General features: G+C 43.6%; 2 protein-coding genes across 5 annotated transcripts in view; one reads left to right on the top strand and one right to left on the bottom strand.

Annotated features, from left to right (window-relative positions):
- Window positions 1–23324, top strand: part of aldh1a1 (aldehyde dehydrogenase 1 family member A1) — a 106294-nt gene extending 82970 nt beyond the window's left edge. For 3 of the 4 annotated variants that reach the window (XM_033017553.1, XM_033017549.1, XM_033017551.1), the window contains exon 14: window positions 7783–8075. In XM_033017553.1, the coding sequence (XP_032873444.1) occupies window positions 7783–7855 (73 nt within the window). In that variant the 3' untranslated portion in view covers window positions 7856–8075. Of the gene's footprint in view, window positions 1–7782; window positions 8076–23312 lie in introns of those variants that run through there. The other variant, XM_033017550.1, reaches the window with a different exon arrangement.
- Window positions 18839–27374, bottom strand: part of LOC116971539 (transmembrane channel-like protein 2-A) — a gene marked incomplete at its 5' end in the record, with an annotated part of 58857 nt that continues 50321 nt past the window's right edge. The window contains 3 exons of the mRNA XM_033018778.1: window positions 18839–19579; window positions 24873–24984; window positions 26417–26495. Coding sequence (XP_032874669.1) covers window positions 19350–19579; window positions 24873–24984; window positions 26417–26495 — 421 coding nt within the window. The remainder of the gene's footprint in view (window positions 19580–24872; window positions 24985–26416; window positions 26496–27374) is intronic.

Raw genomic sequence — 27374 nt, 5'->3', positions numbered from 1 at the left:
CCTTCTCATCCTTCTGATTCCGAGAGTATACAAGCCCAGCTGCTCCAATCTATTAACATATGACAGGATCTTATAGAAACTTACAAAATTCTTAAGGGGTTGAACAGGCTAGATGCAGGAAGATTATTCCCGATGTTGGAGAAGTCCAGAACTAGGGGCCACAGTTTAAGGATAATAATAATAATAAATTTTATTTATGGGCGCCTTTCAAGAGTCTCAAGGACACCTTACAAAAATGTAGCAGGTAGAGGAAAAACATGTAAAGGGGAATGAAATAAATAGTAGAGACATGACTAGTACACAAAGTAAAGACAGAATTCAATACAAAACACAATATGAGGCAATTAATGCACAGATGAAAAGGGAGGGGGACGTGGGGCTAAGGATAGGCAGAGGTGAAGAGATGGGTCTTGAGGCGGGACTGGAAGATGGTGAGGGACACGGAATTGCGGATCAGTTGGGGGAGGGAGTTCCAGAGCCTGGGAGCTGCCCTGGAGAAGGCTCTGTCCCCAAAACTGCGGAGGTTGGACTTGTGGATGGAGAGGAGACCGGCTGATGTGGATCTGAGGGACCGTGAGGGTTGGTAGGGGGAGAGGAGGTCAGTGAGATATTGGGGGGCCAGATGGTGGAGGGCTTTGTAGGTGAGGATCAGGATTTTGTAGTTGATCCGGTGGGAGATGGGAAGCCAGTGAAGTTGTTTGAGGACTGGAGTGATGTGATGCCAGGATTTGGTGTGGGTGATGAGTCGGGCGGCTGCGTTCTGGACCAGTTGGAGTCGGTTGATGTAGGTGGAGCTGATGCCAAGGAGAAGTGAGTTGCAGTAGTCCAGTCGGGAGGAGATGAAGGCATGGATGAGTCTTTCAGCAGCGGGAGGTGTGAGAGAGGGTCTGAGTTTGGCGATGTTGCGGAGATGAAAGAAGGAGGTTTTAATGACATGGCGGATGTGAGGCTCAAGGGAGAGGGTGGAATCAAAGATCACGCCAAGGTTGTGGGCCTGGGGAGATGGGGAGACAGTGGTGCCGTCGATGGTGAGAGTGGGGTTATTGATTTTGCTGAGTGTGGCTTTGGAGCCTATGAGGAGGAATTCTGTCTTATCGCTGTTAAGTTTGAGGAAATTATGTTGCATCCAGGTTTTTATAGCTGACAAACAGGAGTTGATATGGGAGAGGGGGGGGGGGTTGTGGGGGGATTTGGTGCCAAAGTAAATCTGGGTGTCATCAGCGTAACAGTGGAAGTCCAGGCTGAAGTGGCGGAGTATCTGACCAAGGCGGAGGATGTAGATGATGAAGAGGAGGGGGCCGAGTACGGAGCCTTGGGGAACGCCTTGAGTGACTGTGGCTGTAGCAGAGGTGTGGTTGTGGAGAGAGATGAAGTGGGATCTGTTGGAAAGGTAGGAACGGAGCCAGCTGAGTGCAGAGCCTTCAATGCCGAGGTTTGAGTCTGGTGAGCAGGATGTTATGGTTCACTGTATCGAAGGCTACGCTCAGGTCGAGGAGGATGAGGATGTTGAGGGAACCAATGTCAGCAGAGGTGAGGAGGTCGTTGAGGACTTTGAGGAGAGCAGTTTCTGTGCTATGGAGGGGGCGAAAGCCAGATTGGAGGGGTTCAAGTAGGTTATACGCAAGGAGATGGGAATGAAGTTGCGACGCAACGATACGCTCCAGGGTTTTTGAAAGAAAGGGGAGGTTTGAGATTGGGCGGTAGTTAATGAGAGAGGAGGGATCAAGACCAGGTTTCTTTAAGATTGGTGTAACAGCAGCAGTTTTGAAAGCGGAGGGGACAATTCCTTGGGACAATGAGGAGTTGAAGAGATTAGTGATGTAGGGGCAGAGAACGGGGAGGCAGGACTTCAGCAGGGGAGTGGGGAGAGGGTCGAGGGAGCAGGTAGTGGGTTTGGAAGAGCTGATGAGTTTGGAGATTTCAATAGGGGTGACCAGGTCAAACTGGGAGAGGAAGCAGTGTGGAGAAGGGGTAAGGAGGTCAGTGGAGATGTTGAAAGGAGGGGCCTTGGTAGGTGGTGGAGTAGATGCTGGGGAGTCGGGTACAGGGGATAAAGATTGATAGATGGTGCTGATTTTATCAGCGAAAAAGTGGAGGAATGAGTTGCAGAGATCCGGAGTAGAGGTAGGGAGAGTGTTGGCTCGAGGCTTGAGGAGGTTGCCCACTGTGAAGAAGAGGGTTCTGTGGTTTAGGCAGGGATCGGTGAATATGGAGGAGAGGTAGGCAGATTTTGCAGCAATGAGGGCATCTTTGTAGTCAGTGAGGTGGAGTTTGTAAGCTTCAAGGTGGACTGTGAGAGATGATTTATTTGTGAGTCGTTCAAGTCGGCGACCAGTCTGTTTCAGTTTACGAAGTGCAGGTGTGTACCAGGGTGAAGATGTGTTGAAAGTTACGGTTCTTGTTTTGAGGGGGGCCATAGTGTTAAGGGAGGTAGACAAGGTGGAGTTGAGATGGTTTGTGAGATCATCAGGTGAGATGGGGGTTGAGTCCAGGGGGAGAGTGGTGGGGAGCAGGTCAGAGAGATGGTGGGGATCAATGGATTTTAGATTACGGAAGGTGATTTCTCGGAGGAAGCGGGGGCGAGGTGTCGGAGAAGGGATGGTGAACCGTATAAGCTTATGATCAGAGAGGGGGAAGAGGCAAGGATGGAGGTCGAGTACCGGTTGATTTGTGGAGCAGACCAGGTCAAGGATGTGACCTTTGTCATGGGTGGGAAAGGTGACGTGCTGAGTGAGAGAGAAGTTGTCAAGTAAAAAGGCGAATTCAGATGCGAGCTTGCAGGTGGGGGAGTCCATGTGAATATTTAAGTCACCAAGTAGCAGCAGACGTGGGGAGAGGGATGAGGCAAGTGTGAGGAGTTCAGTGAAGTCAGATAGGAAGCAGGGGTTTGGTTTAGGTGGCCGGTAAATGAGGATGACTGTCATGGAGGAAAGGGCTTTGAAGGCGAGGAATTCAAATGATGCTACTGGGGGGAAGGTGAGTTCAGTGATACGAAAGGATAAGATAAAGTAAGGATAAGAGGGAAGTCTTTTAGGACTGAGATGAGAAAATCATTTTTGACACAGAGAATGGTGAATCTGTGGAATTCTCTGCCACAGAAGGTAGTTGAGGCTAGTTCATTGGCTATATTTAAGAGGTAGTTAGATGTGGCCCTGGTGGCTAAAGGGATCAGGGGGTATGGAGAGTAGGCAGGGATGGGATACTGAGTTGGATGATCAGCCATGATCATATCGAATGGTGGTGCAGGCTCAAAGGGCCGAATGGCCTACTCCTGCACCTATTTTCTATGTTTCTATGTTTCCCGCGATCCTGGGAATTAACCTTGTGAACCTACGCTGTACTACCTCAATAGCAAGAATGTCCTTCCTCAAGTTTGGAGACCAAAACTGCACACAATACTCCAGGTGTGGTCTCACTAGTGCCCTGTACAACTGTAGGAGGACATCTTTGCCCCTATACTCAACTACTCTTGTTATGAAGGTCAACATGCCATTCACTTTCTTCACTGCTTGCTGTACCTGCATGCTTACTTTCAGTGATTGATGAACAAGGACCCCCCAGATCCCGTTGTACTTCCCCTTTTCCTAACTTGGCACCATTACATAATAATCTGCCTTCCTGTTTTTGCCATCAAAGTGGATAACCTCATATTTATCCACATTAAACTGCATCGGCCATTCATCTGCCCACTCACCCAACGTGACCGTCACCCTGCATTCTCATAGCATCCTCTTCACAGTTCACACTGCCACCCATCTTTGTGTCATCTGCAAATTTACTAATGTTACTGTTAATCCCTTCATCCAAATCATTAATATATATTGTAAATAGCTGCGGTCCTAGCACCGAGCCTTGCGGTACCCCACTAGTCACCGCCTGCCATTCTGAAAGGTACCCGTTAATTCCTACCCTTTGTTTCCTGTCTGCCAACCAATTTTCTATCCATGTCAGCACTCTACCCCCAATACCATGTGCTCTAATTTTGCCCACTAATCTCCTATGTGGGACCTTATCAAATGCTTGCTGAAAGTCCAGGTACACAACATCCTTGTCCATTATCCTGGTTACATCCTCAAAAAAATTTCAGAAGATTAATCAAGCATGATTTGCCCTTCGTAAATCCATGCTGATTCGGACCGATCCTGCTACTGCCATCCAAATGTGCCGCTATTTCATCTTTTATAATTGACTCCAGCTTCTTCCCCACCACTGATGTCAGGCTAACAGGTCTATAATTAATTGTTTTCTCTCTCCCGCCCTTCTTAAAATGTGGGATAACATTAGCTACCCTCCAATCCACAGGAACTGATCCTGAATCTATAGAACATTTGAAAATGACCACCAATGCGTCCACGATTTCCAGAGCCACTTCCTTAAGCATCCTGGGATGAAGACCATCAGGCCCTGGGGATTTATCAGCCTTGAGTCCCATCAGTCAACCCCATACCATTTCCTGCCTAATGTGACTCTCCTTCAGTTCCTCTGTCGCCCTAGATCCTCTGGCCACTATTACATCAGGGAGATTGTTTGTGTTCTCCTTAGTGAAGACGGTTCCAAACTAGCTGTTCAACTCATCTGCCATTTCCTTGTTCCCCATAATAAATTCACCCTTTTCAGTCTTCAAGGGTCCAACTTTGGCCTTAACTAGTTTTTTCCTCTTCATGTACCTAAAGAAGCTTTTACTATCCTCCTTTATATTCTTGGCTAGCTTACCTTCGTACCTCATCTTTTCTCCCCGTATTGCCTTTTTAGTTATTTTCTGTTGCTCTTTCATAAGTCGGGCATTAGGTATAAGAGTCAGGAAGTCATGTTGCGGCCTTATAGGATTTTGGTTAGGCTGCATTTGGAGTACTGCATGCAGTTCTAGTTGCCCCATTACAGGAAGGATGTGGAGGCTTTGGAGAGGTGGTTTACTAGAATGAGGCCTGGATCAGAGCCAGCAAGTGTAGGTTTAACGTGAGATGCAAAATATTTCAAAGAAACGTCCTGTGCAATTTCTTCTGCCAGGGAATGGTGCGTATATGGAATGAGCTACCAGAGGCAACTGTAAAGGAGGGTACAATGTTAATATTTAAAACATTTAGATGGGCACATGCAGAGGAAATGTTTAGAGGGATGTGGGCCAAATGCAGGTGTATAGGATTAGTTCAGCTATAAAACGTGGTCGGCAGGGAAGTATTGAAATGAAGGGCCAAATTCTGGGTTGTATTACTTTAGACCTTTGCGAGCCTCATGGTCCACAAACAGAAGGGAGACTGGAACCAACACATGATAAAAACCAGTTCAGTTGATGGTTAAAATTCAAATAATTTTGCAGTATAAGATTTTTTTTTTTAACAGCAGAAACCACCATTAGTTAATGGAATAGCTTTCTTGGAAGGCTTCAGAGCACAATAAAATACTGTGCCAGGAAAATATTGTGCTATGCTGAATATTTCAAAGTGTGATATGTTTTCCAGGTATAAAAACCCATACAATCATAGGGAGAACGTACAAACTACATACAGACAACTCTTAGTCAGGATCAAAGCCGGGTCTCTGGTGCTGTGAGGCAGCAACTCTACCGCTGCGCCACTGTGCGGCTCCAGGGACCAAAATTCAATCCTGACTTCCAACGCAGTTGGTGGTGTTTGCACTCTCTCCTCCCATTGCATGGGTTTCCCCCCCAATGCTCTGATGTCTTCCACTTCCCAAAGATGTGTGGGTTTGTAATTTAATTGTTCATTGTAAATTGTCCCTTAAGTGGTAGAATTTAGTGTTGTGGGTGGTGCTGGGAGAATTGATGGAATATGGGGAGAATAAAATAGGTTAGGGTAGGAATTATGTACAAACATATGCCTGATAGGCGGCCTGATTCTGCGCTCTATCTCTCGAACATTGAAAAATACCCAAAACAGCTAGGATAAATCAAAGTATTTGCAGAATTGAATATGAAAACATTTGAAATCCATTGAAGCAATGAAATAATTTGAATTAACAATTACACACATGACTTCAAAAAATGTAAATTTCCTGAAACATAACTCCCTTCCTTGAAACTACTCCTTTCTAGTGAGAGGGCGGGAAATGCTAGAGTTGTGCCAGGTCCGACCCATTTCAGGTTTAATGCTGAGGTTATCCAACTTGCCTTGGAATGAAATTTAGGATATTGATGTTCTCTCAGTTCCTCTGGCATCCAGCATCAGAGCGTGGCCTCTCAGGTAATTCAGGACCACTGTGGTTTGCTCAATTGGGCCTTGGATGTAATTTGGATTGTCGTTCTGGGCCCTCCTTGTGCATCACCAGCAAAGACACAACCTCCGGGAATCGTGACAAATATCAGAGGTGAAGAAATTAGTGAATGCAGCCTCATTGATGAGATTGGTTGTGGTTGTTCCCATAAAGATGATTTGAATTAAATGTCAAGAACAAATTTAAGGCAGCATAGAATTTCCCAAAGACATGCTAGGATATTCCATTCCAGTCAAAACCTAAGGATTTATGTTTCCAATCATTAAATAGAAAGATTTGTTTAAACTATCCCCTCCATATTATTTTAAGAGCATCTCAAATTGCCGCACGCTGCTGCAAAATAGAAATTGTGACTGCTCCTTTAAGCAGTAGGTTTCCGCAAATGTGGATTTGGTGTGAGGAGTGACTATTGATCAAGCCACCATGCTTTAATGCTCTGTTGAAATGTTGCTGTGTGATTTTTTTCTTTGTCTGAGGGATCCAGGGTGGTTGCATTGTGATGTCTCATTAAAAAGGCATCAGATGTACTGAAGCAACAGCCTAGATTTATGTCCTGGTCCCAGGAATGACACCTGAACCTTAAAACATCTGACTCGGAAGTGAAAGCACTGCCAACTAAGTCACTCAGATTCAGGTGTGCCCAGTTATTTCTATCAAAGAAGTTCGAGAACAAATGGCTGAGTACAGACTCGAAGCCTGAACAATCAAAAAGGCTGAAAGGAATCCTAACAACACACTTGAGTCAAAACAACTTCTTTCCTGGGCCAACACACTGTCAGAGGTTTACTGTGATTGTTCTAGACTAGGCAAGTGGAACTGTGATCCTTCATGTGTAAAATATCATTGTACTTGTCTATAAATGTATCCTCCACTTTATATAATATGAAGGAACAGATGAGAATCATTTTAACCATATAACAATTACAGCACGGAAACAGGCCATCTCGACCCTTCTAGTCCGTGCCGAACACATAATTTCAAACATAATTGAAAAACCAGTGGCTGTCTTTCCCTAGATTTGGAGAGCTCCTTCCTTATTAATTTGGGATTCAACAGATTTCAGAGGCCACATGCATTGTCTCTCCCATCTCCCTCGCATATCTTGAACAATCTCCTTTTTAAGAGGGTAACTTGCTTCGAGAGGGGATTCACACATTTTGCAATTGATATTCCATCTGTACAAGGGGCATTTTTAACAACAATATTAGTTGCAGAGGTAATTCTATCTCGCAGCAAAAGTTGGCTCTTCTTTAAAGGCCAGCCGCCATCCAATCAAATCAACTAACAATGGATTTTGCAACTGACTGTCAATTCCACTGGTGGTCTGAATCTCTGCAGAAATGGTCCATGTGTGAGTTAAAGGAGGTTAAGGCAAGTCAGTCCTCCCCACAGTGGACCTGGATGTGAATGTAGTCTTTGTTTTGCTCAACTGAGGGAGTTTGGCCAAATGGTCAAATACGCAAAATATCTACAAATAACTGCAAAATGTTGTCATCTTTTTTTGCATCAATTACAAAAGCAGAATTACTAAATATAATTATTTCTTTCTAGGGGAGAATATGGTCTTCAGGAGTACACTGAAATTAAGACCATCACCATCAAAATTCCACAGAAGAATTCCTAAAATATTTTAAATGGTTGAATAATTAGAAAGAGACTGCGATCTGAAACTTTTAAAGTCTAAAGTTAAACATCACATTTCATCTGTGTAGTTTCACAATAAACACAGCCCAGTATCTGACAGCTGTCCTGTACCATGAAGTATGAATAATATATCGAAGTAGAACTTACCTGTTAGTACTTACGCAGCAAAAAAAGTGATTAAAAATTATAGTTCTACCAGTTTATAGTTTGGAAATTCTGTTTTGTGCATTTTGGGTATTTGCCACTTAATAAAAGATTTATCTTATCTAACTTTTCTAATCAAAATTCTGAGGTCCATTTTCCTGACTGCAGAAATGTTTATTGATGTTGTAATTTTTGATTCAATTCGCAAATCTATCAAAATAGCTTTGAAATTCATTTACTTGTCCACTTGCTTGAAGTGTACGTGTTTATCCTGCAGATTATTCCTTTCATTATTTTTTCTGATAGACAGAATAGAAGATGGTGGTTGTGATATCAGAACAGAATCAATAATATTTCATTGCATGGGATCAGAAAATTTAGAACAAGGGCGGTATAGTGGCGCAGCTGGTAGAGCCGCTGCCTCACAGCTCCAGAGACCAGATCTCGGGGGCTGTCTGTATAAAGTTTGCGCCCTGTGACCATGTGGGTTTCCTCCAGGTGCACCGGTTTCTTCCCACAACCCAAAGACCTGCGGGTTTGTAGGTGAATTGGCCTCTGTAAATTGTCTTAGTGTATAGGGAGTGGATGCAAAAATGGGGTACATAGAACTAGTGTGAACGGGTGATCGATGGACGGCATGGACTCAATGGGCCGAAGGGCCTATTTCCACGTTGTATCTTTATCTCTAAACTGAAATTTCAGGACAAATAAGCTCTAACAATCAAGGTTGAATCATTTAACTGGATCAAGGGGGCACAAGTCACATTATAGGTATTGGTTTATTATTGTCACATGTACCGAGATACAGTGAAAAACATAAATACTGTGGCTAAAGGATGGGTATCCCACAGCAAGTAATGGATCTTCTGTCTCTCTAAGGCCTTTCCCTCATCTACAAAGCACTAGTGAAGGAATATACTTGGCTTGTGAAGAATATATCATGGACAACTAAAAAGGGAATGGACAACATGATTTTGTTTTAAAAGCGAGGAAAAAGGTAAAAACAAGCACAGATCCCAGTAACTGGAAATGATGCAATAGACAAAGGTGAGGGAAAACATCTAAAATATACAGGGTGAAAGCAGTAGTTAGTGATTCCCCAACTCACAATCCCACTGCAACCCTGAATCTTCCACATTGCCTCATTTGGTCTCTTACACAATAGGATTCTGGGATGTGAGATGACTACCCCATTACGCCTAGTCATTGGGATGCACACTCCAAGTTAATGAACAATCTCTAAACAGCATCACCCAACATTTATCAGTTTAAAATACAAACTTCTGCAGATGCACCATACTGTCAGGTTGTATCATGGCTTGGTATGGGATCAGCTCTGCCCAAGACCACAAGAGATTGCAGAGAATTGTAGATGTATTCCAGTCCACCACACAGACCAGACTTCCCTCCATTGACTCCATCAACGCTTCACACTGCTTCAGGAAAACAGCAAACATAATCAAAGACTTGTCCCAGTCTGAGGAAGGGTTTCGGCCCGAAACGTCGCCTATTTCCTTCGCTCCATAGATGCTGCTGCACCCGCTGAGTTCCTCCAGCAATTTTGTGTACCAGTCATTCCTTCTTCTCCTTGCTCCAATCTAGCAAAAGATTCAGAAGCTTGAAAGCACACACCACCAGCCTCAAGAACAGCTTCTTCCCTTCTTTTATCAAGCTTCTGAATGGTCCTTTCATAAGCCAGTCTGATTCACCTCGACCTCATTGCAGACATTGGACTTTGTGGAACTGATGCACTACAATGCTGAGACCAACATTCTGTACTCTACCTTCCCCATTGTACATGAGTTTGACTCGATTGCTTATATTTAATATTATCTGATCAGTTTGGTTTCTTGGTCCTCCAAAATATTCCAAATGGAATTTAAACTGGAGTTTGGATAGAATGCAAACAAAAGCTTTTCATCATACCTCACTACACGTGACAATAATAATAAACCTAAAAAAAACATACTAGAATTAAACTCTTAGAGTGCATTTTCATTAAAATCGTTTGGGATACATTTTTTCTCTGTTATATATTATTTTAATGGCTGCTATGGTCAAATATAGGCATCACAACCATTTTGTGCTTGATTTGTGTTGGCCCAATTATTCTGTGGAACATTTTACCATTACTACCTCCACTAAAATAACATAGTTATATATGTCACTACAGTGTTACAGTGTGGGAGGATCAGTTCTCAGCAGGTTTTAAATTAAATGTTTCACTGATTTCTTAATTCAACAATTTACTTACTCCTGCAAATTTTGCATTAAACCAAACAATATCCACTTGAATCCAAACTTCCAGCCAGGGTTCTTTTGTTGGAAGCAATTAAGTAGTTGAATGATAAACAACTGTTTACACACTTGTCACGGAGGTACAGGCTAACAAGGAGCTGGAGTGGCCCCATAGCAGAAGCATCCATGTCGCAGGGCTGGAAAATGGAAGTATCCTGAGCTAATTCTGCTACCACCATCATCTATTGCAACAGGTGATGGTGTAGCAGCATATTTTTATATCGTTCAAGAGATTACTCCCTCTAGCCACTAAGGAGATTACATGGTTAAAGGAGAATGTCGTAATACGCATGTGAGCTCTCCCTGAGACCTTCAGAGCTTCTTCGCAGATAAACACAATCTTTTGATTAATAGTTTCTTTATTATTGAAGAAAAACAATAAGGTATACATCCGGCCTTATATTCCGACTCGTGCACTCTAATCTTCGTCAAACTCCAGCATATCGCTTAAAACGTTAGAAAACTCCTCGTGTCTCAGTTAAACGTCACATGGTCGAAGGGTAAACCTTCCCTATATAAGTCCAAAACTAAACTAAAAACGAAGGTTCTGCGCAAGAAAACTAGCTCCCAACACGCCCTAGAATACCTCATAAATCCCAATCACATAAAGGGCCTGCCCCACTGACGCGACCTTTCAGCGACTGCCTTCAACCATCAAGCTCGAGGGCACTTGACTGGAAAACCTTGAGCTGGATCGACCGTCAGCGATGAAACCGCGAGCTGGATCAAGCGACCGCACACACACACACACACGGTGGGGGCGCTGCAAGCCGGTGCCCTGTCAGCAGCGTGTCCGTTTTTTTCTATTTTTTTTGTTTTTTTAGTATGTTTTTACAGTATGTTTTTGATGTTTCTCGATGTGTTTTGTGTGGGGGGTGGTGTGGGGGGGGGAAGGGGGAAACCGCTTCGGTCGCCTCCTCTACGGAGAGGTGCCTTTTTCCAGGTCGCCTCCCCCGTGGCCTAACAGCAAGGATCGGCGCGGCCTTTCCCGGAGACGCGCCCGGGGCTTCAGCGGCGGGCACAGTGCGGACTCGGCGTGGAGCGGGCCCAGGGGGAAGAAGTTCCGAATGCCGGCCCGCGGCCAACTTCTACCGCGGGCCCGGCGTGAACTTACCATCACCCTTGGAGGGGAGCTTCGACCACCGGCCCTGCGGTCTGCAGTGCTTCTGGCTGCGGCGCAAATTTTAAATCTTCGACTGCCGGCCTGCGGCCTACATCAGCCTGAAGCCGCGGTCTCCGGTGGGGAAGAGCCGATCCTGGACTTACCTTGACTTTTACCTTGCCCTTTATCATCTGGGCGCCCGCAGCGAAGGCTGCGGATGGTTGAGGTCCCGACCACGGGGGAGAATGGAGGAGGACTGGCCAATTTCTGTGCCTTCCACCACAGTGGTGGATGCTGTGGTGGATGTTTGTGTTAAATTTTTATTGTGTTTGTGTGTTCTTTATCATTGTACCGCTGCTGACAAATTCATTTCACTTACACTTTATGTGCAATGTGACGAATAAAACTGATTGATTGAACTGATTGATTGATTGACACACACACACACAAGCACATCGCAAAGGCGGGGGCCAGGAAAAGCGGGGGGGGGGCGCTGTCTGAACTTCACACCAGCGATGAACAGGAAGGTAAAAGACGGCTGCACAGTGTACGGTAAGTCCTTTAGAGTGTGGGGGGGGGAGAGGGGGAGAGAAGGGGAGAGAGGGGGAGAGAAGAGGAGAGAAGGGAGGGAGAAGGAGTGGAGACACTTATAAGAAGTCAGACAACATTTAATAAAGTTTAGCGGGCACTTAACATTTCCGGTCGGTTTTTCTTGGTCCTGAAAACTCCAATTAAAATGCCCAGTCAGCGAAGGAGATTGCCTACGGCTGCCCTCGACTGCCTGTAACTGCATAGCGACCCCATTCCACAGCACTACGAGTTCAAAAGAACCATGCTGACCAAATTTTACTCGCGGAAAATATTTCAACATGCTGAAAATCTTTCCTCGACCAAACTGAGGCCGCGTGTATGCGGGAACTTCCCTCGAGCATGAGAGTTCCAGTGACCTCATAGGACCTCCTCGGACCACGTGTCGACCATGCTGCGAGTTTGAGTCGAGGGCAAACTCTTCTAAACAGCCCCTTAATAACGGGCAAATGCCATAATTAATGACACACAAAATAAACCAAATGGCCATTACAGATGGCTCCCACTGATTGTCGCCGGAAGCTTGCGTCCTTTTCAGGACAGATGATGACAGCGATGTCAACATTTGAAACATGGAAGATGGACAGGAAAGAAGAAGAAGCAGCTGGAGTAGGCCACTCGGACTTTCGAGCATGGTCTGCCATTTAATAAGATTAGGACAGATCAGATTATATGCTCATCTCCACAATCCTGCAGTCCTGTGGTAAACTACCTATCTCTACCTTAAAATGTTCAAACACTCTTCCAACATCATTCTTTGTGGAAGAGTTCCAAAGACTCATGACCCTTGACTCATGAGAAAGATTTGGCCTCATCGCTGTCACAGAAAGTGACTATCTTTAAATAATGGCCCTTGGTTCCCGTTTCGGTCACAGTTATAGACAATAGACAATAGGTGCAGGGGTAGGCCATTCGGCCCTTCGATCCAGCACTGCCATTCAACATGATCATGGCGGATCATCCCCAATCAGTACCCCGTTCCTGCCTTCCCTGCATATCCCCTGACTCTGCTATCTTTAAGAGCCCTATCTAGCTCTCTCTTGAAAGTATCCAGAGAACTGGCCTCCACTGTCTAAGGCAGAGGATTCCACAGACTCACAACTGTGTGAAAAAAGTGTTTCCTCATCTCCGTTCTACATGGTTTATCCCTTATTCTTAAACAGTGGCCCCTGGTTCTGGACTCCTCCAACATGTTTCCTGCCTCTAGCGTGTCCAAACCCTTAATAATCTTATATGTTTCAATAAGATACCCTCTCATCCTTATAAACTCCAGAGTATACAAGCCCAGCCACTCCATTCTCTCAGCATATGACAGTCCCGCCATCCTGGGAATTAACCTTGTAAACCAATGCTACAGTCCCTCAATAGCAATAATGTCCTTCCTCAAATTAGGAGACCAAAACTGCACACAATACTCCTGGTGTGGTCTCACTAGGTACCTATATAACTCCTGAAGGACCTCGTTGCTCCTTTACTCAACTCCTCTTGTTATGAAGGCCAACATGCCATTCGCTTTCTTCACTGCCTGCTGTACTTGCATGCTTACTTTCAATGACTGATGAATAAGGACCCCCAGATCCTGTTGTACTTCCCCTTTTCCCAACTTGACACCATTTAAATAATAATCTGCCTTCCTGTTTTTGCTACCAAAGTGGGTAACCTCACATTTATCCACATTAAACTGCATCTGCCATGCATCTGTCCACTCCCCCAACCTGTCCAAGTCACCCTGCATTCTCATAGCATCCTCCTCACAGTTCACACTGCCACCCAGCTTTGTTTCATCTGCAAATTTGCTAATGTTACTTTGAATCCCTTCATCTAAATCATTAATGTATATTGTAAATAGCTGCAGTCCCAGCACCGAGCCTTGCGGTACCCCACTAGTCACTGCCTGCCATTCTGAAAGGGACCCGTTAATCCCTACTCTTTGTTTCCTGTCTGCCAACCACTTCTCTATCCATGTCAGCACTCTACCCCCAATACCATGTGCCGTAATTTTGCCCACTAATGTTGGAATGATCGGTCCCACATTCTCCATTTTCAGATCCGAATAATCGTATATATTTCAATCAGGTCACCTCTTATGGTCTTCTCCAAAATAATAACAGACCATTTAAAAATCTGCTCGATTAAGCTTTCTATTAAATCCACTTGGAAATAATATAAAATAGTAAGATTAAACGAGAACTTACCAGTTTGAGGTTTGATCTGTATTTTATGAGTAGTTACGATGAGGGATTACGTGAAGAACCCGCTCAGTGCGCAGGTGCGGCATACTTCCAAGCAGCGGTGTGGAATCACAGATAGACAGTTATTTAAAGTAAACATAGTAAAGATAAGGAGACATCAATTTATTAGTTTGATCCATATAATGAGGGTGGGAGCGGAGGGCAAGTAATCCCTCATCGTAACTCCTCATAAAATACAGATCAAACCTCAAACTGGTAAGTTCTCGTTTAATCTTACTATTTTACTTCGGAGTCACGTGAGTGACTACGTGAAGACTTCAAAGCTCTGTGATTTCAAACCGTGTAACAGTTTCATTTCACTCACTGCCGAAGTTCTTGAGGGAGGAAGTGTTATCGTAATCAACCAATGAGTCTATTTGTAGAAAAACACAATGGTATTTTTTAAACAATAACAACAAAGAATTAAATTGCTCCCCTGGGCTTAAATTAAATATTTGCAGTTCGTAAATCTTTACTGCAATTAAACCAGGTTTTGCCAACGGCTTATTATAAAATTTCTGAACGGTCTTTCCCCCCCCCTCCACCATCCTGCTGTAGCCAGGATGTGGTCTATAGGCATGTCCATTCTTTAGCCGTCGACATGGATGCTGCCCTGGTGGAATAAAATTTGTACATGTTAGTGTTTATCCCAGCAGTTTCTAGCACCTGCTTGAGCCATCTCGCAATGGTTTGGCTCGTCACCCGACCATAAGGTTTTTATGACTGACCCACAAGGCTTTTCATCTCCCTCGAATATTTTGGTTGTGTCTATGTAGGATAGTAGGTGGGTCATGGCACATAACCGTGGTTCTGGTGGGTAAGCCCGGAATTCCACGACTGGATTAGGTGTTCCTGGTCTGCTCTGTTTGATCAGTCGCTGGATAACGACAGATCTGGTCTGGAGCTGTGATCATGTTGTCCAGTCGCAATAGGTGTAGTGACTGGACCCTCTGAGCGGATACAAGTGCCATCAACATGAGCGTCTTTAGTGTAGCTTGCTCGAGGCCGAGGAATCTGGCTGGTGGCCATTCCCTGAGATATGTCAGGACCACACTGATATCCCAAATATGGGTATATCTGGGCTTAGGGCTTGATATTGTAAATGCCCTTCATCAGTTTTACCACCAGTGGATGGGATCCCATCACCTGTTGTCCTGGCGCTGGTTTGAGATAAGCAGAAAGAGCACTCCGCGCTGTGTTGATGGCACTGTAGCTGATCCCTACATCGTGGTGTAGATAGGCCAGGAACTCCAGTATGTTGGTGGCTGTGGCTGTTGCGTATGTTGTCCCTGTTTCCTGGCAGTACTTCTCCCTTTTTTGATGCTGGTTAAGTACTGCCTCTTGGTGGATGTTCGAAGGGATGCCGACATGGTGGTGATGGTTTGTTTGGACAATCCCAGTTCCAGGTAAGGTCTGTTCAAACTTGCAACCCAGGCGTTTAATTTTCTCATGGCATGGGTGTTTAGCTTACCTGGTAGGTAAGTAGCTGATAGCCAAATATGTCTTTCGACACACCATTGCCAAATCATGTTGACCAATTTGTCGCATGATAATGATTTTATGCCACCCATATGGTTAATATAAGCCATCACCGTAGTATTTATCAATTTGTAACCGAACATGCAAGTGCTGCATATTAGATACATATGCTTTTAAACCATAAAAGGCACCCAACATCTCTAGATAGTTAATGCCCAGTGTAAGTAGTAATGATGACTCTAGGTTAGTCCATCTACCACCTGTGCTGGATATGGAGTTAGTCGCTCCCCAGCCTTGAGCACTGGCATCTGTTTGAATAACTAAAGTAGGGTTAATGATGAAGATAGGGCTGAAACTATGCCAAACGTTTTCTGCCCACCACTGTAGCTCTGATATTGCTTCAGTGGGTAATTTCATGACACGATCATAGTGACCTGTATGTCGTTTTATTGCCTGTACCTTTGCTCTCTGTAAATTTTTGATAGTGCAAAGGTCCGAATTGTGTAGCCGGAAATGCTGCTACCATTTCCCCAATTACTCTTGCTACTTGTCGAATAGTTGGTCGCTCGTTGACCATTAAATTGTTGCATGATTGTGCTAATTCAACCATTTTTGCCTTTGGCAAGGTAACAGTCATATGGACTGAGTTAATTGTGAAGCCCAGGTAGTCCATGATAGTGGATGGCTTCAACTTAGATTTATCTGGATGTAGGACGAACCCCAGAGTTTCGAGGAGCTGTTTTGTAGCTGATATAGCTGCCACAGCCAATTCCATCGTTTCCCTACTATCAGAATATCATCCAGATATGCCATGACAATATGTTTTTGTTTTCTTAGTATTGCCATGGCTGGGTTCAATATTTTGGTGAATAATCTTGGGGCTGAAGTTAGCCCATAGGGCAATGCTTTGTACCATCTAGATAAATTTTAGGTATCTGCGATGATCCTTGTATATGGGTACTAGATAGTAAGCATCTTTAAGATCAATGCTTGCCATGAAGTGTCCTTTGGAAATCAGTTGTTTGGCAGTAACAAATGTCTCCATTTTGAAATGTATATACTTAACAAATTTGTTTAGTGATGTTAAGTCAATGATGATGCGACAACCACCATCTTTTTTGGTTTTAGTGAATATATTCGATACAAATTCCAAAGGTTCATGTTTGGTCTTTTCGATGACCCCCTTTGTGATAAGTCTCACCAGTTCAGCTTGTCCCTCACGTTTCTCTTTGACGGAGGGAGAAATACCCTTTGGGGCCAATGTTGAACTGACCGCGATTTTTCTGACATGAATTGTATTTTATATCCACTAATGCTGTTAAGTATATACTTGTCACTCGTGACATTATCCCATGCTGTTTTGAACAAGTGTAATCACCCCCCTGTTAGTAAAGCACCCTTACTCTCTATATGCTGGCAGGAACCAGACCCACCTACCTCCAGGGTTATTGTCGTTTCTTCTGTTTCCTTGTGTTCTTGAAGATTTTGCTTGTCTGACGTGTTGGCGATGTTGGGGGTTGGCGCATGTTCCATGGGGTCCGCTCTGGGCCCTGATCTAATTGAGCTTTCACCAGTCCCATATTGAGGACGTCGACTGGTGGATGCCGTGGGGTGCTGCCGCTTGGGTATTGTAAGTCTTGGTTTGCTCGTCCCGGGGCCTGCCCTCATGAGGTTGAAAGTTTTTGATGCCTCTTCCATGTCCCTCAACTTTTTGTTGAGGTCCGTCCCGAATAACAGAGCGTCCGTCTCTGCGGCTGGGGTTTTACACAACCCAGCAAATTTGGGATTGAGGGCAGGTCTTATGATTTCCCGCCGGAAGTTGTTAATTTCGTACTGCGTGTTGCACATTAATGCCAGTACATCCTGCTGGCAGGTGTCCATCTCCGTGTCTTCCACAGAACGAGCAAAGGCTGTGATGGCTGACGTCAGGAGCCTTAGGATCCGCTGTAGCTTAACTTCATAGTTGCGCATGTGTGCCCCCACGTGCCCCCAGATTTGGCTGTTTACAGTCAGCACTCTGAGGGCCTCACAGTTCTCTGGTGTTTTGTAGAGATCCAACGCCTCAGAGAGCACCTTCTCCTGTAAGGGCTTATTTGAAAGCTGATTAATGCTGGCCGCTAATTTCGGTTCCAGCGGTCTTCCAGCACGTGGGGTTGCTACATAGCGGTCCACCACACCCAGCAGCTCTTCCTGCTCCTGCACCTCCTGCATACTCCCGATCTCGTCCGCCAACCCCTGTTGCAGACCAGCCCAGCCCTGGTCACCAATGCTAGCCTCCAGTAATGAGGGAGCAGAGGGCAGTGTACAGAACACTGTGGAGGGGGTGCCTGACCTCCCTCCGTGAGAGCGCTCTTTCTGCGCATCTCGCTGGAGCTGCTCCAATAGCTGTTGGATGCAGCTCAGGCGGCTGTCTTTCCTCCATTTAGGTGGAGACATGTCCCCGTCCGACGAATCGGACGCCACCGGCCGGATGCCTGTTCGGATGGCTAGACATCCAGCCCACAGTTCAGGCACTAGCGGGACTGGGCTCGGCGCGGTGATGGGGATAGCGGGGCGCCCGGTAATTGTTCCTACTGCCTTCTTCTAGAGCTTTTGTGCCTTGTAGAAGCGAGAGCGCCCCTCAAGCAGCGCGTCTCGCAGGCACCTGCTCCGGGAGCCGCTCCAGCGGCTCAGGCGGCTCTCTCTCCCCCCGTGCGGGTGGAGAGACGTCCCGTCCGACATCGGGAACACCTGCCGGATGCCTCTTCGGGTGGCTATGCGTCCAGCCCGCTGCTCAGGTGCTAGCGGGCTGGGCTCGGCACGGTGTCAGGGAATTACGGAACGCTCCTACCGCCTGTTGCTGCCCCCCTCCCCGACGGAAAACGTTCCTCTTCGAACGGGGGACAGTTTTGTTCCAGAGCCTTTTTCTCTGCCTGTAAAACACAAGCAGAAAAAGGCTCCCCTGTAAAGGAAACCCGACCTCAGGGTACTCACCTGACGGTCCGTTTCATTCTGTAGCGGGAGCGCCTAACTCCCGCTGCTGCCGCTGTTGCACTGCTGGCGTAATGCCGCGCCTGCGCACTGAGCGGGTTCTTCACGTAGTCACTCACGTGACTCCGAAGTAAAATTAGCCTGAGTCCTTGACAGCTTTTTCTAAATGTTCCTTAATTTTATATTAAAGTTCTTTAACTTTATTTTTCACTTACATAATAAATAATTAGCAAAAGCAGATACATAATAACTATTGAGAAGATTTAAAGTATGGGCAGATATAAACGTCATCGATTTATTGAAGAAATGCAACAAAACTTGCATACAGTCAGAAATCAAATGTTTAACACGTGACAAAAGCTGAATTTCTACCCTATTTTAATATTAAACTTGCTTGAAAATGAGTAACTGAACAGTTATAACATACAACAATATAAAATCAATTTAGAAGAATCTGCAAATGTTGAGGAAATATCCATCCAGCATAGTCTACTACAGTTCAAGTACTTTTATTTCTTATAGAAAATGGCAAATTTATTAAGGGCGAGAGAAGTAGTCTGATAATTAGATAAAAATATTGCCCAGAATAATGCATGTGTTTGACAACAATCCCTTCTTGACAGCTCTCAGTACATTGGGTGGATGGATACGTCTCTCACATCTCAGCGTCTTGGTTGTCTAGGAGGCGGTCCATGAGGACGTGGACCTGGTGCTCCAGATCTCTGTTGCCCTTGTTGGCGGGGTGATTGCCTTGGGTTAGGTGGTTTTGTTACTACCATTCGTGGAGGTTGTGGGGCCAGCGTCATTTCCCTTCCATGTCTTCCATTAGCTTTTGTGGCTCCATTGGTGGCAGCAGGCTGTTTCTCAATCACCTTTTTACTTGTGTCTGGTTCTTTGGATATAAAAGGAAGTAAATTTGTCTTTATCTCAAAAAGGATTTAATAGATTGAATATAAAACATGATAGCAAATTAGCAGATGGGAGAGAATAGATTGAAGCCCTTTTAATAGTAAGAACATCAAAGATTGGAAAGATTATTATGGATAAACGGATGGTCGAATGGCAGAGCAGACTCGATGGGCCAAATGGCCTAATTCTGCTCCTATAGAGAGTCATAGTCAAACAGTGTGGAAACAGGCCCTTCAGCCCAACTTGCCCACACTGACCAATATGTCCCATCTTGACTAGTCCCACCTGCCTGCGTTTGGCCCATGTTTCTTAAACATTGCTATACTACCTGCCTTAGCTACCTCCTCCATCTGCTCATTCAATATACCCTCTGTGTGAAAAGGTTACCCCTCAAGTTCCTATTAAATCTTTCCCCCTCACCTTAAACCTATGTCCTCTGGTTTTTGAATCACCTACTCTGGGCAAGAGATTCTGTGCGCCTACCAGATCTATTCCTCTCATGATTTTGTACACCTCTATAAGATTACCTCTTATCCTCCTGCACTCATGGAGTCCCAGCCTACTCAACCTCTCCCTATAGCTCAGACCATCGAGTCGTGGCAATACCCTCGTAAATCTTCTCTGCACCCTTTCCAGTTTGACAACACCTAATAACTTGTTAAATCTGTGTTTATTGGGTGTTTTGTTATTTTATTCTGTGTTATGACTGCAAGGCACGAAATTTCGTTCAGACTGAAAAGTCTGAATGACAATAAAGGATACTTGATACTTGACTTGATAACATGGTGCCCAGAACTGAACACAATACTCCAATGCAGCCTCACCAACTACGTCTCATATAATTGCATCATGACCTCCCAACTTCTATCCATAATACTCTGATTGATGTAGGCCAATGTGCCAAATCTTCATGCCAAAATCCTATATGACCACCCTATCTACCTGTGGTGCTACTTTCAACGAAATATGTACCAGAACTCCTAGATCCCTCTGCTCTACAACACTATCCAAAGCCCTACCGTTCACTGTGTAGGTCCTGCCCATGTTAGTCTTCACCTCACATGCAACACCTCACATGTCTCTGTATTAAATTCCATCAACCATTCCTCAGCCCAACTGATCAAGATCTTGCTGCACTTTTGCCAACCATCACTATCTACAATACCATGCACTTCGGTGTCAATTTTGTGACATATGTCTTATGATCTTATAAATAAAGTTGTGAGTCTGTGGAATTCTCTGCCTCAGAGGGTGGTGGAGGCCGGTTCTCTGGATACTTTCAAGAGAGAGCTAGATAGGGCTCTTAAAGATAGCGGGGTCAGGGGATATGGGGAGAAGGCAGGAACGGGGTACTGATTGTGGATGATCAGCCATGATCACATTGAATGGCGGTGCTGTCTCAAAGGGCTGAATGGCCTACTTCTGCACCTCTTGTCTACTGTCAATTGAATAGCCCAAATAAATTGCCATTATTAAAGAGAAGGAGTACAAGAAACAAACAAATTGAATTGATAGTGCAATTCCAATTTGCAGGTTTAGTTCGATATTTATTCATGAGACATTACTGCAAAAGGGTCCAATCTTGGACTTGAACATCTGGCCTATGTGAGGAAAGTATTAGTGGGCAAGAGTTTCCTGACAAGAGGTTCATAAGGAATGGAAACATCATGGGGGAAATTAAGACATGGAGAGTCATTCAAGACTCCATTGGGATTGTGTATGGGCTGACGATAGCAGCTCTGAAGTGATGGGATGCATGGATACAGGATGTGTCACAAAACTGCAGAGACTGGAAATCAGAAATAGAAAGTGCTGTAAACACTGAGGTCAGGCAGTATTTATGAAAAGAAAAAACAGAATGAATGTTTCAAGTTGAAGACCCTCCTCTGCACAGGAGAAAAGAAATGCAGATTTATTTCCCACTATGTGGAACACCTATGTTCAGTCTGCATGGGCAGTTCAGAAATGACCATTGTTTGCAGACTTTAATATCTGAACTGTCGAAGAGATGTCAAAATTGTAACTACTTTAAACTTTAACAGAAATCCTGGAAAAGCTGGAAGTACAGTAAAATAAGGCAAGAGAGGTGATAGTCATAGAGTCGTGGAGTGATACAATGTGGAAATAGGCCCTTTAGCCCAACTTTCCCACACAGGCCAACATGCTCCAGCTACACTTGTCCCACCTGCCAGCGCTTGGTCCATATCCCTCCAAACCTGTCCTATCCATGGACCTGTCTAACTGTTTCTTAAACAATGGGATAGTCCCAGCCTCATCTACCTCCTCTGGCAGCTTGTTCCATACACCCACCACCCTTTGTGTGAAAAAGCTACGCCTCAGATTCCTATTACATTTTTTCCCCTTCACCTTAAACCTATGTCCTCTGGTTGATTATAATCCAAACCAATTTGAACTCCTGGTAATGGTTAAATATTTGTACCCAAAGATCAAATATAACACAATTGTATTTCCATTTGGAGTTGTATGTGTTTTCCCTTCACTGATCACGCTAACATTTTTTGCATTTCCTTTGGTTCTCAAGCAACTGTTGCGTGACTGCCTCTCCTAACCTACAAGTGGGTCATGGTGGACACTTTCACAATGAAAACAACTGTTAGCTCAACAGAAACAGCTGATCTGTGAAAATTATGCTCATGCTATTATTCCTGATAATTATGCCATTAACTAGACCATAAATGGCTGATATGACCTTCGTATTTAAAACAGCCTGAATTAATATATTTAGTTCTTATTATCACTATTATTTGTATGAAAATCATTTTTCTCCAGATCAGAATGGGTTTGTAGTGATAAGCACATTGAGCAGTGTCCTTCAGCAAATTCAACTGGATTCTTCTGACGGGGGTGAATTGCACTTGCTTTGTTTAAGAAAGAACTGCAGATGCTGGAGAAATCGAAGGTAGACAAAAATGCTGGAGAAACTCAGCGGGTGAGGCAGCATTCTGAAGAAGCGTGTGAAGAAGGGTCACGACCCGAAACGTCACCTATTCCTTCGCTCCATAGATGCTGCCTCACCCGCTGAGTTTTCCAGCATTATTTGTCTACCTGCACTTGTTTTGTGGTGTGATTTGTGCATTGGATATGCATGGAATAACATTATTCCACACAACCCCCTCCTTTAGAGTGTTGCCCAGGAAATTGGACGGTGTTGTTCTGTGGCTCATCAGTAACATGGTAGTTACTCTTCACAAATATCTTTGCATTAGTTACTGGAAACCCCGCTGCTATAGATCCCTTTTCTTCCATCTCTCATTGATGCCATTCCCACCTATCTTACCCACTGAATCCCCATTCAACCCGAGTCCATTCATGACTCCTAACTCTTCAATCAACCCTCAACATAACATAATATTTTGCCCCCAATCTCCTAATCATATCCGACCTCCAACCCAGCCCATGACCTCCAGTTCACAACAATCCTCCACTGAGACCCAGATACAATTCTACCCACCCTCCATGACACCTGATCAAGTCATTCAGTAAAACATGACAGAAACAAGCCCTTCAGTGCAATGGAACCACACTCAGCATCAGGATTCCTTTACATTAATCCCATATTATTCTCCCGAGATTATTGTGATAATTCACATCAACCTTTCTAAATTCTACCAATAACCAACACACAAGGGACAATTTTATAGAGGCCAATTAACCTACCAACCTGCATACATTTGGGATCTGGGAGGAAACAAGAGAACATGGATGAAAACCATGTGGTCTCAGAGTAAACATGCAAACTTCATGCAGACTGTACTATCGATCAGGATCAAACCTGGGTCATTTCTTCACTGCCAATAAAAAAAATTAGGCTAACAGCTTTGAGGGAAATAAAAAAAACTCTGCAACATTCGGATATTAATATTTCTTCCAATAAAGAAAAGTATTTTAATTTATGGATAAAATATTGAGAATATGATTGGACATTTAGAATATAAAAACTAGAAGGTTCAAAAAATGAAAAGAAAATGGAAAGCAATGTAAAGTATAAATAATATTATTTTAAAATGTTAGTTTCTAATCTAGTTAATAATAAAGTTAATAGTGACAGCTTTAGTAAATTTGCAATATCAAGTTTATTTTAGCATCATAGCTACAAGAAGTAAACTTCAAGAAATTAACATTTCAGAGAAACAAAACTTCTGTCATCTACTGCCATTTCACCAAATTGGAATGAGAGCAAGTGACAGAGATTTAGAGACTATTGACACATGAATCCTTGGAAATAGTAATGGCTTGGATTGGCCTACTACCATTAGTGGAGCAGGAGCTTGATTAGAGAACACAGGCAGGCTAAGTCATTTGTCACTATACTTATAGAGGAGACCTTATTGGCAGAGTGATTAGATCCACATTTGCTAAGAGATGATGGAGTCCCTGCTATCATCAGATGCATATACCATAGGTTGTCAGGATCAAAATGCTGGCAGTCCAAGGTTAACCTGCCATGCATTTATGTGTTATTCCAAACTGATGGAACAAAATTCCTCCCATTCCATCGCATATGGATGGATGAGGGGCAAAAGCTCAGCGGACTTTTAAGGTGAGAGGGTAAAGATTTAATAGGAACCTCAAGGACAATTTTTTTCACACAGACGGTGGTGGGTATATGGAACTGCCAGAAGAGGTGGTCGAGGAAAGGACTATAACAACATTTAGAAGTCATTTGGATAGGTACATTGATAGGAAAGGTTTAGAGCAGAGGTTCCCAACCTTTTTTGTACCGTTTACCCCAGGCAACTTTAATAGCACATAACAATGTTATTTCACTTATTTATGAACAACTAATGATGAACAGATACCGATATACCAGAACCAAACACAGTCAGTCAATTAGAAAAAATATGTACAAATCCAGAACCAACAAATTCACCCCCTGGGTAGGCAAAATCCACCCCCTGGGGGTAAATTCACCCCAGATTGGGAACCCTTGGTTTAGAGGGATATGGGCCAAACATGGCAGGTAGGACTAATGTAGAAGCGACATCTTACTCAGCATAGGCAAGTTGGGCCGAAGGGCCTTTCTCCATGCCGTATGACTCTCTGACTCTATGATTCTATCTAATTTAAAAATCTACTTTAAAAAAATTGAACTCACATTTATATATTACAGTTATTGTACAAGTAACATTTCAACCAAATAACACAATGCATGCATTTGGTATAATTCCTGAATAAAGAGTAAAATATCAATGATTATTAAGCTATATATTTTATCAAAATAATATCACACATTAAATAATGTCTTCGGTTCCTACCTGTTTCAGGTTTGCTAGAATTTGTTTTCTTTGGTAAAAGATCTTCTAAATCTTGAAGCATTGGATTGACAGTGTTTTTATTGTTCCTTTTATTCTTTTGCTCTTCACGTTGCTTTTGTAATAAAAAGAAATTGTGCCATATTTTTAACACACCTAAATATATTTAAAGATTGTAACGCAACACTTAAATGTTAGCACAAGGGAACAGCTTGCAATTTTTAGATATTTACCTAGCAAAGTATCTTAACTAAACAAACATGCACAAATGGAAATTGGATTGCTTTGCACTTATTTTTAGTGCTGTGCAAACCAGAATTGTTGCAACCCACAGTAAATCATTCTGCAGAGAAGTCATACCACTCACAAAACTGAGCCAGGCACTTTCTCCTGGCAGTATGTAGAAACAAGGAACTGCAGATGTTGGTTTATACCAAAGATAGACACAAAGTGCTGGAGTAACTCAGCAGATCAGGCAGCATCTCTTCAGAAAACGGATATGTAACGTTTTGGGTCAGAAGAGAGACAAGGAAACACTTTTCTCAGAACGGAGACGAGGAAACACTTCTTTAGAACGGAGACGAGGAAACACTTTTTCTCACATAGAGTTGTGAGTCTGTGGAATTCTCTGCCTCAGAGGGCAGTGGAGGCCAGTTCTCTGGATACTTTCAAGAGAGAGCTAGATAGAGCTCTTAAAGATATCGGAGTCAGGGGATATGGGGAGAAGGCAGGAATGGGGTACTGATTGGGGATGATCAGCCATGATCACATTGAAAGGGCCGAATGGCCTACTCCTGCACCTATTGTCTATTGACCCTTCTTCAGACTGTAAGTAGGGGGGTGGTGGGAGGTGAAGGGTTGGGGGCGCAAAACAACCAGGACCAATCAGGGCCAGTCACAAATTCCCTCAGGCAGGGTGGTGCCCGTTAAGCCCATTGTTGGCTGGGGAAGGTGTGATCTCAAGAGAAAAACAATGTGGTGGACTGTGGAGCTGGTAAAACGACTAGGGTGGAGGAAAGGGGCAAGAGCGGAGGGAGAAGGGGAGGGTAGTAAGTAGGTGACTTAAAATTAGAGAATCCTGGCATCCATACCACTGCATCTAATGTCATGCAAGTTGAAGACCTCTTGATCTGAAATGGATCTCCCAGGTCCAGAAAATGACTGTCATGTGGCAATCACAATGAAACATGGTGTAAAAAAAAGCATTGATTCTGAATACTGTACAGAGATGTTGGAGTGGCTGAGATAAACTGGGATCATTCCCACTAGGACACAAGTAGATTGCATTCATGCTCCTTTTTCATGGAAGAATACACCAACATACTCTGCCTATACAGAAGAGTTGATGTCCAAACTTTAGAAGTATACTATTTAATGGATACACTGCATAGCAGGTGTGTACTGGGAGAAGACAAATTTCTACCCTGAAGAATTTTAATACTTTAAATAAGGGTTCTTTCTATAAAGCATAAATGCATAAAACCATGCATTCCATGTTTGCATAATAACTGTACATTCAGTGTGACTAGTTTTTAAGGTGAACTTACCATTTGCATCTTCTTTTTTAACTCCAGATTTGCCTCCTTATATGTTTTTGAGGTAGCATTAAGGTAGTATATGCCTAAACTGCAATTGAAACAGGTTGTAAGGATGTCATGGTGTTTCATGAATATCGGACACCTATTAATAGTTCATCTTTAATCTTATAATATACATATAAGCACATTACTTTTTGTTCAAAATTACAGTTAAGATGACAACACTGATTTTTGTCATTTTGACTGATCAGTCAATAACAGAGAGCAACTGAGGCTGGGAAAAGGATTATTTTAAATTATGTTTCTAAACATTTTACTGAGAGCAAAATAAAGATTAGAATATTCAGTTGTGCTTGAATTTGAAATGCAAACAAATGTATTTAAAACAAATTTAAATATATACGTTGAAATGCTTATCTGAAGAATTTAAAATTCTTACACTTACAATTAGTTTTATGAGAACCAGTGAAAATACTAACCAGTCTAAGCACATCATTAAAAACTCACACATACCTCATGAAACAATCTGTGATTCTGTTTTTTTTGCAGAGGAATAGTTCATAAATACCAGATGGTTTCACCCACTCATTGATTTCTCTTGACCATGATGAGGAAATCTTCAATGTGGAAATCAGTAATTTCTTTAGCCAGAGGATGGTCAACCTGTGGACTTCATTGCCACAGATGCTGTGGAGGCCGGGTTGTTGGGTATTTTTTATGGTGGAGATTGATAGGTTCTTAATTAGTAAAGGCCCTGTCCCACTTTCCCGAGTTACTCACGAACTATCCCGGAGAATTATGGTAATAGCCGTTCGTAGGTACTCGGGGCTATTTTTTTAACTCGTGGACATTTTCAACATGTTGAAAAAACGTCCCGACTTACATGATGCCCCGAGTACCTACGGCTGGCATAAGAAGCCGCTACGAAATATCTACGGACTCCTATGGACTCGACATCCCCCGACAT

Source organism: Amblyraja radiata, chromosome 3 (genome assembly GCF_010909765.2).
Source record: "Amblyraja radiata isolate CabotCenter1 chromosome 3, sAmbRad1.1.pri, whole genome shotgun sequence".
Lineage (NCBI taxonomy): Eukaryota > Metazoa > Chordata > Chondrichthyes > Rajiformes > Rajidae > Amblyraja > Amblyraja radiata.
The sequence above is the reverse complement of the archived record's forward strand: the minus strand, read 5'-3'. Positions and strand labels throughout refer to the sequence as shown.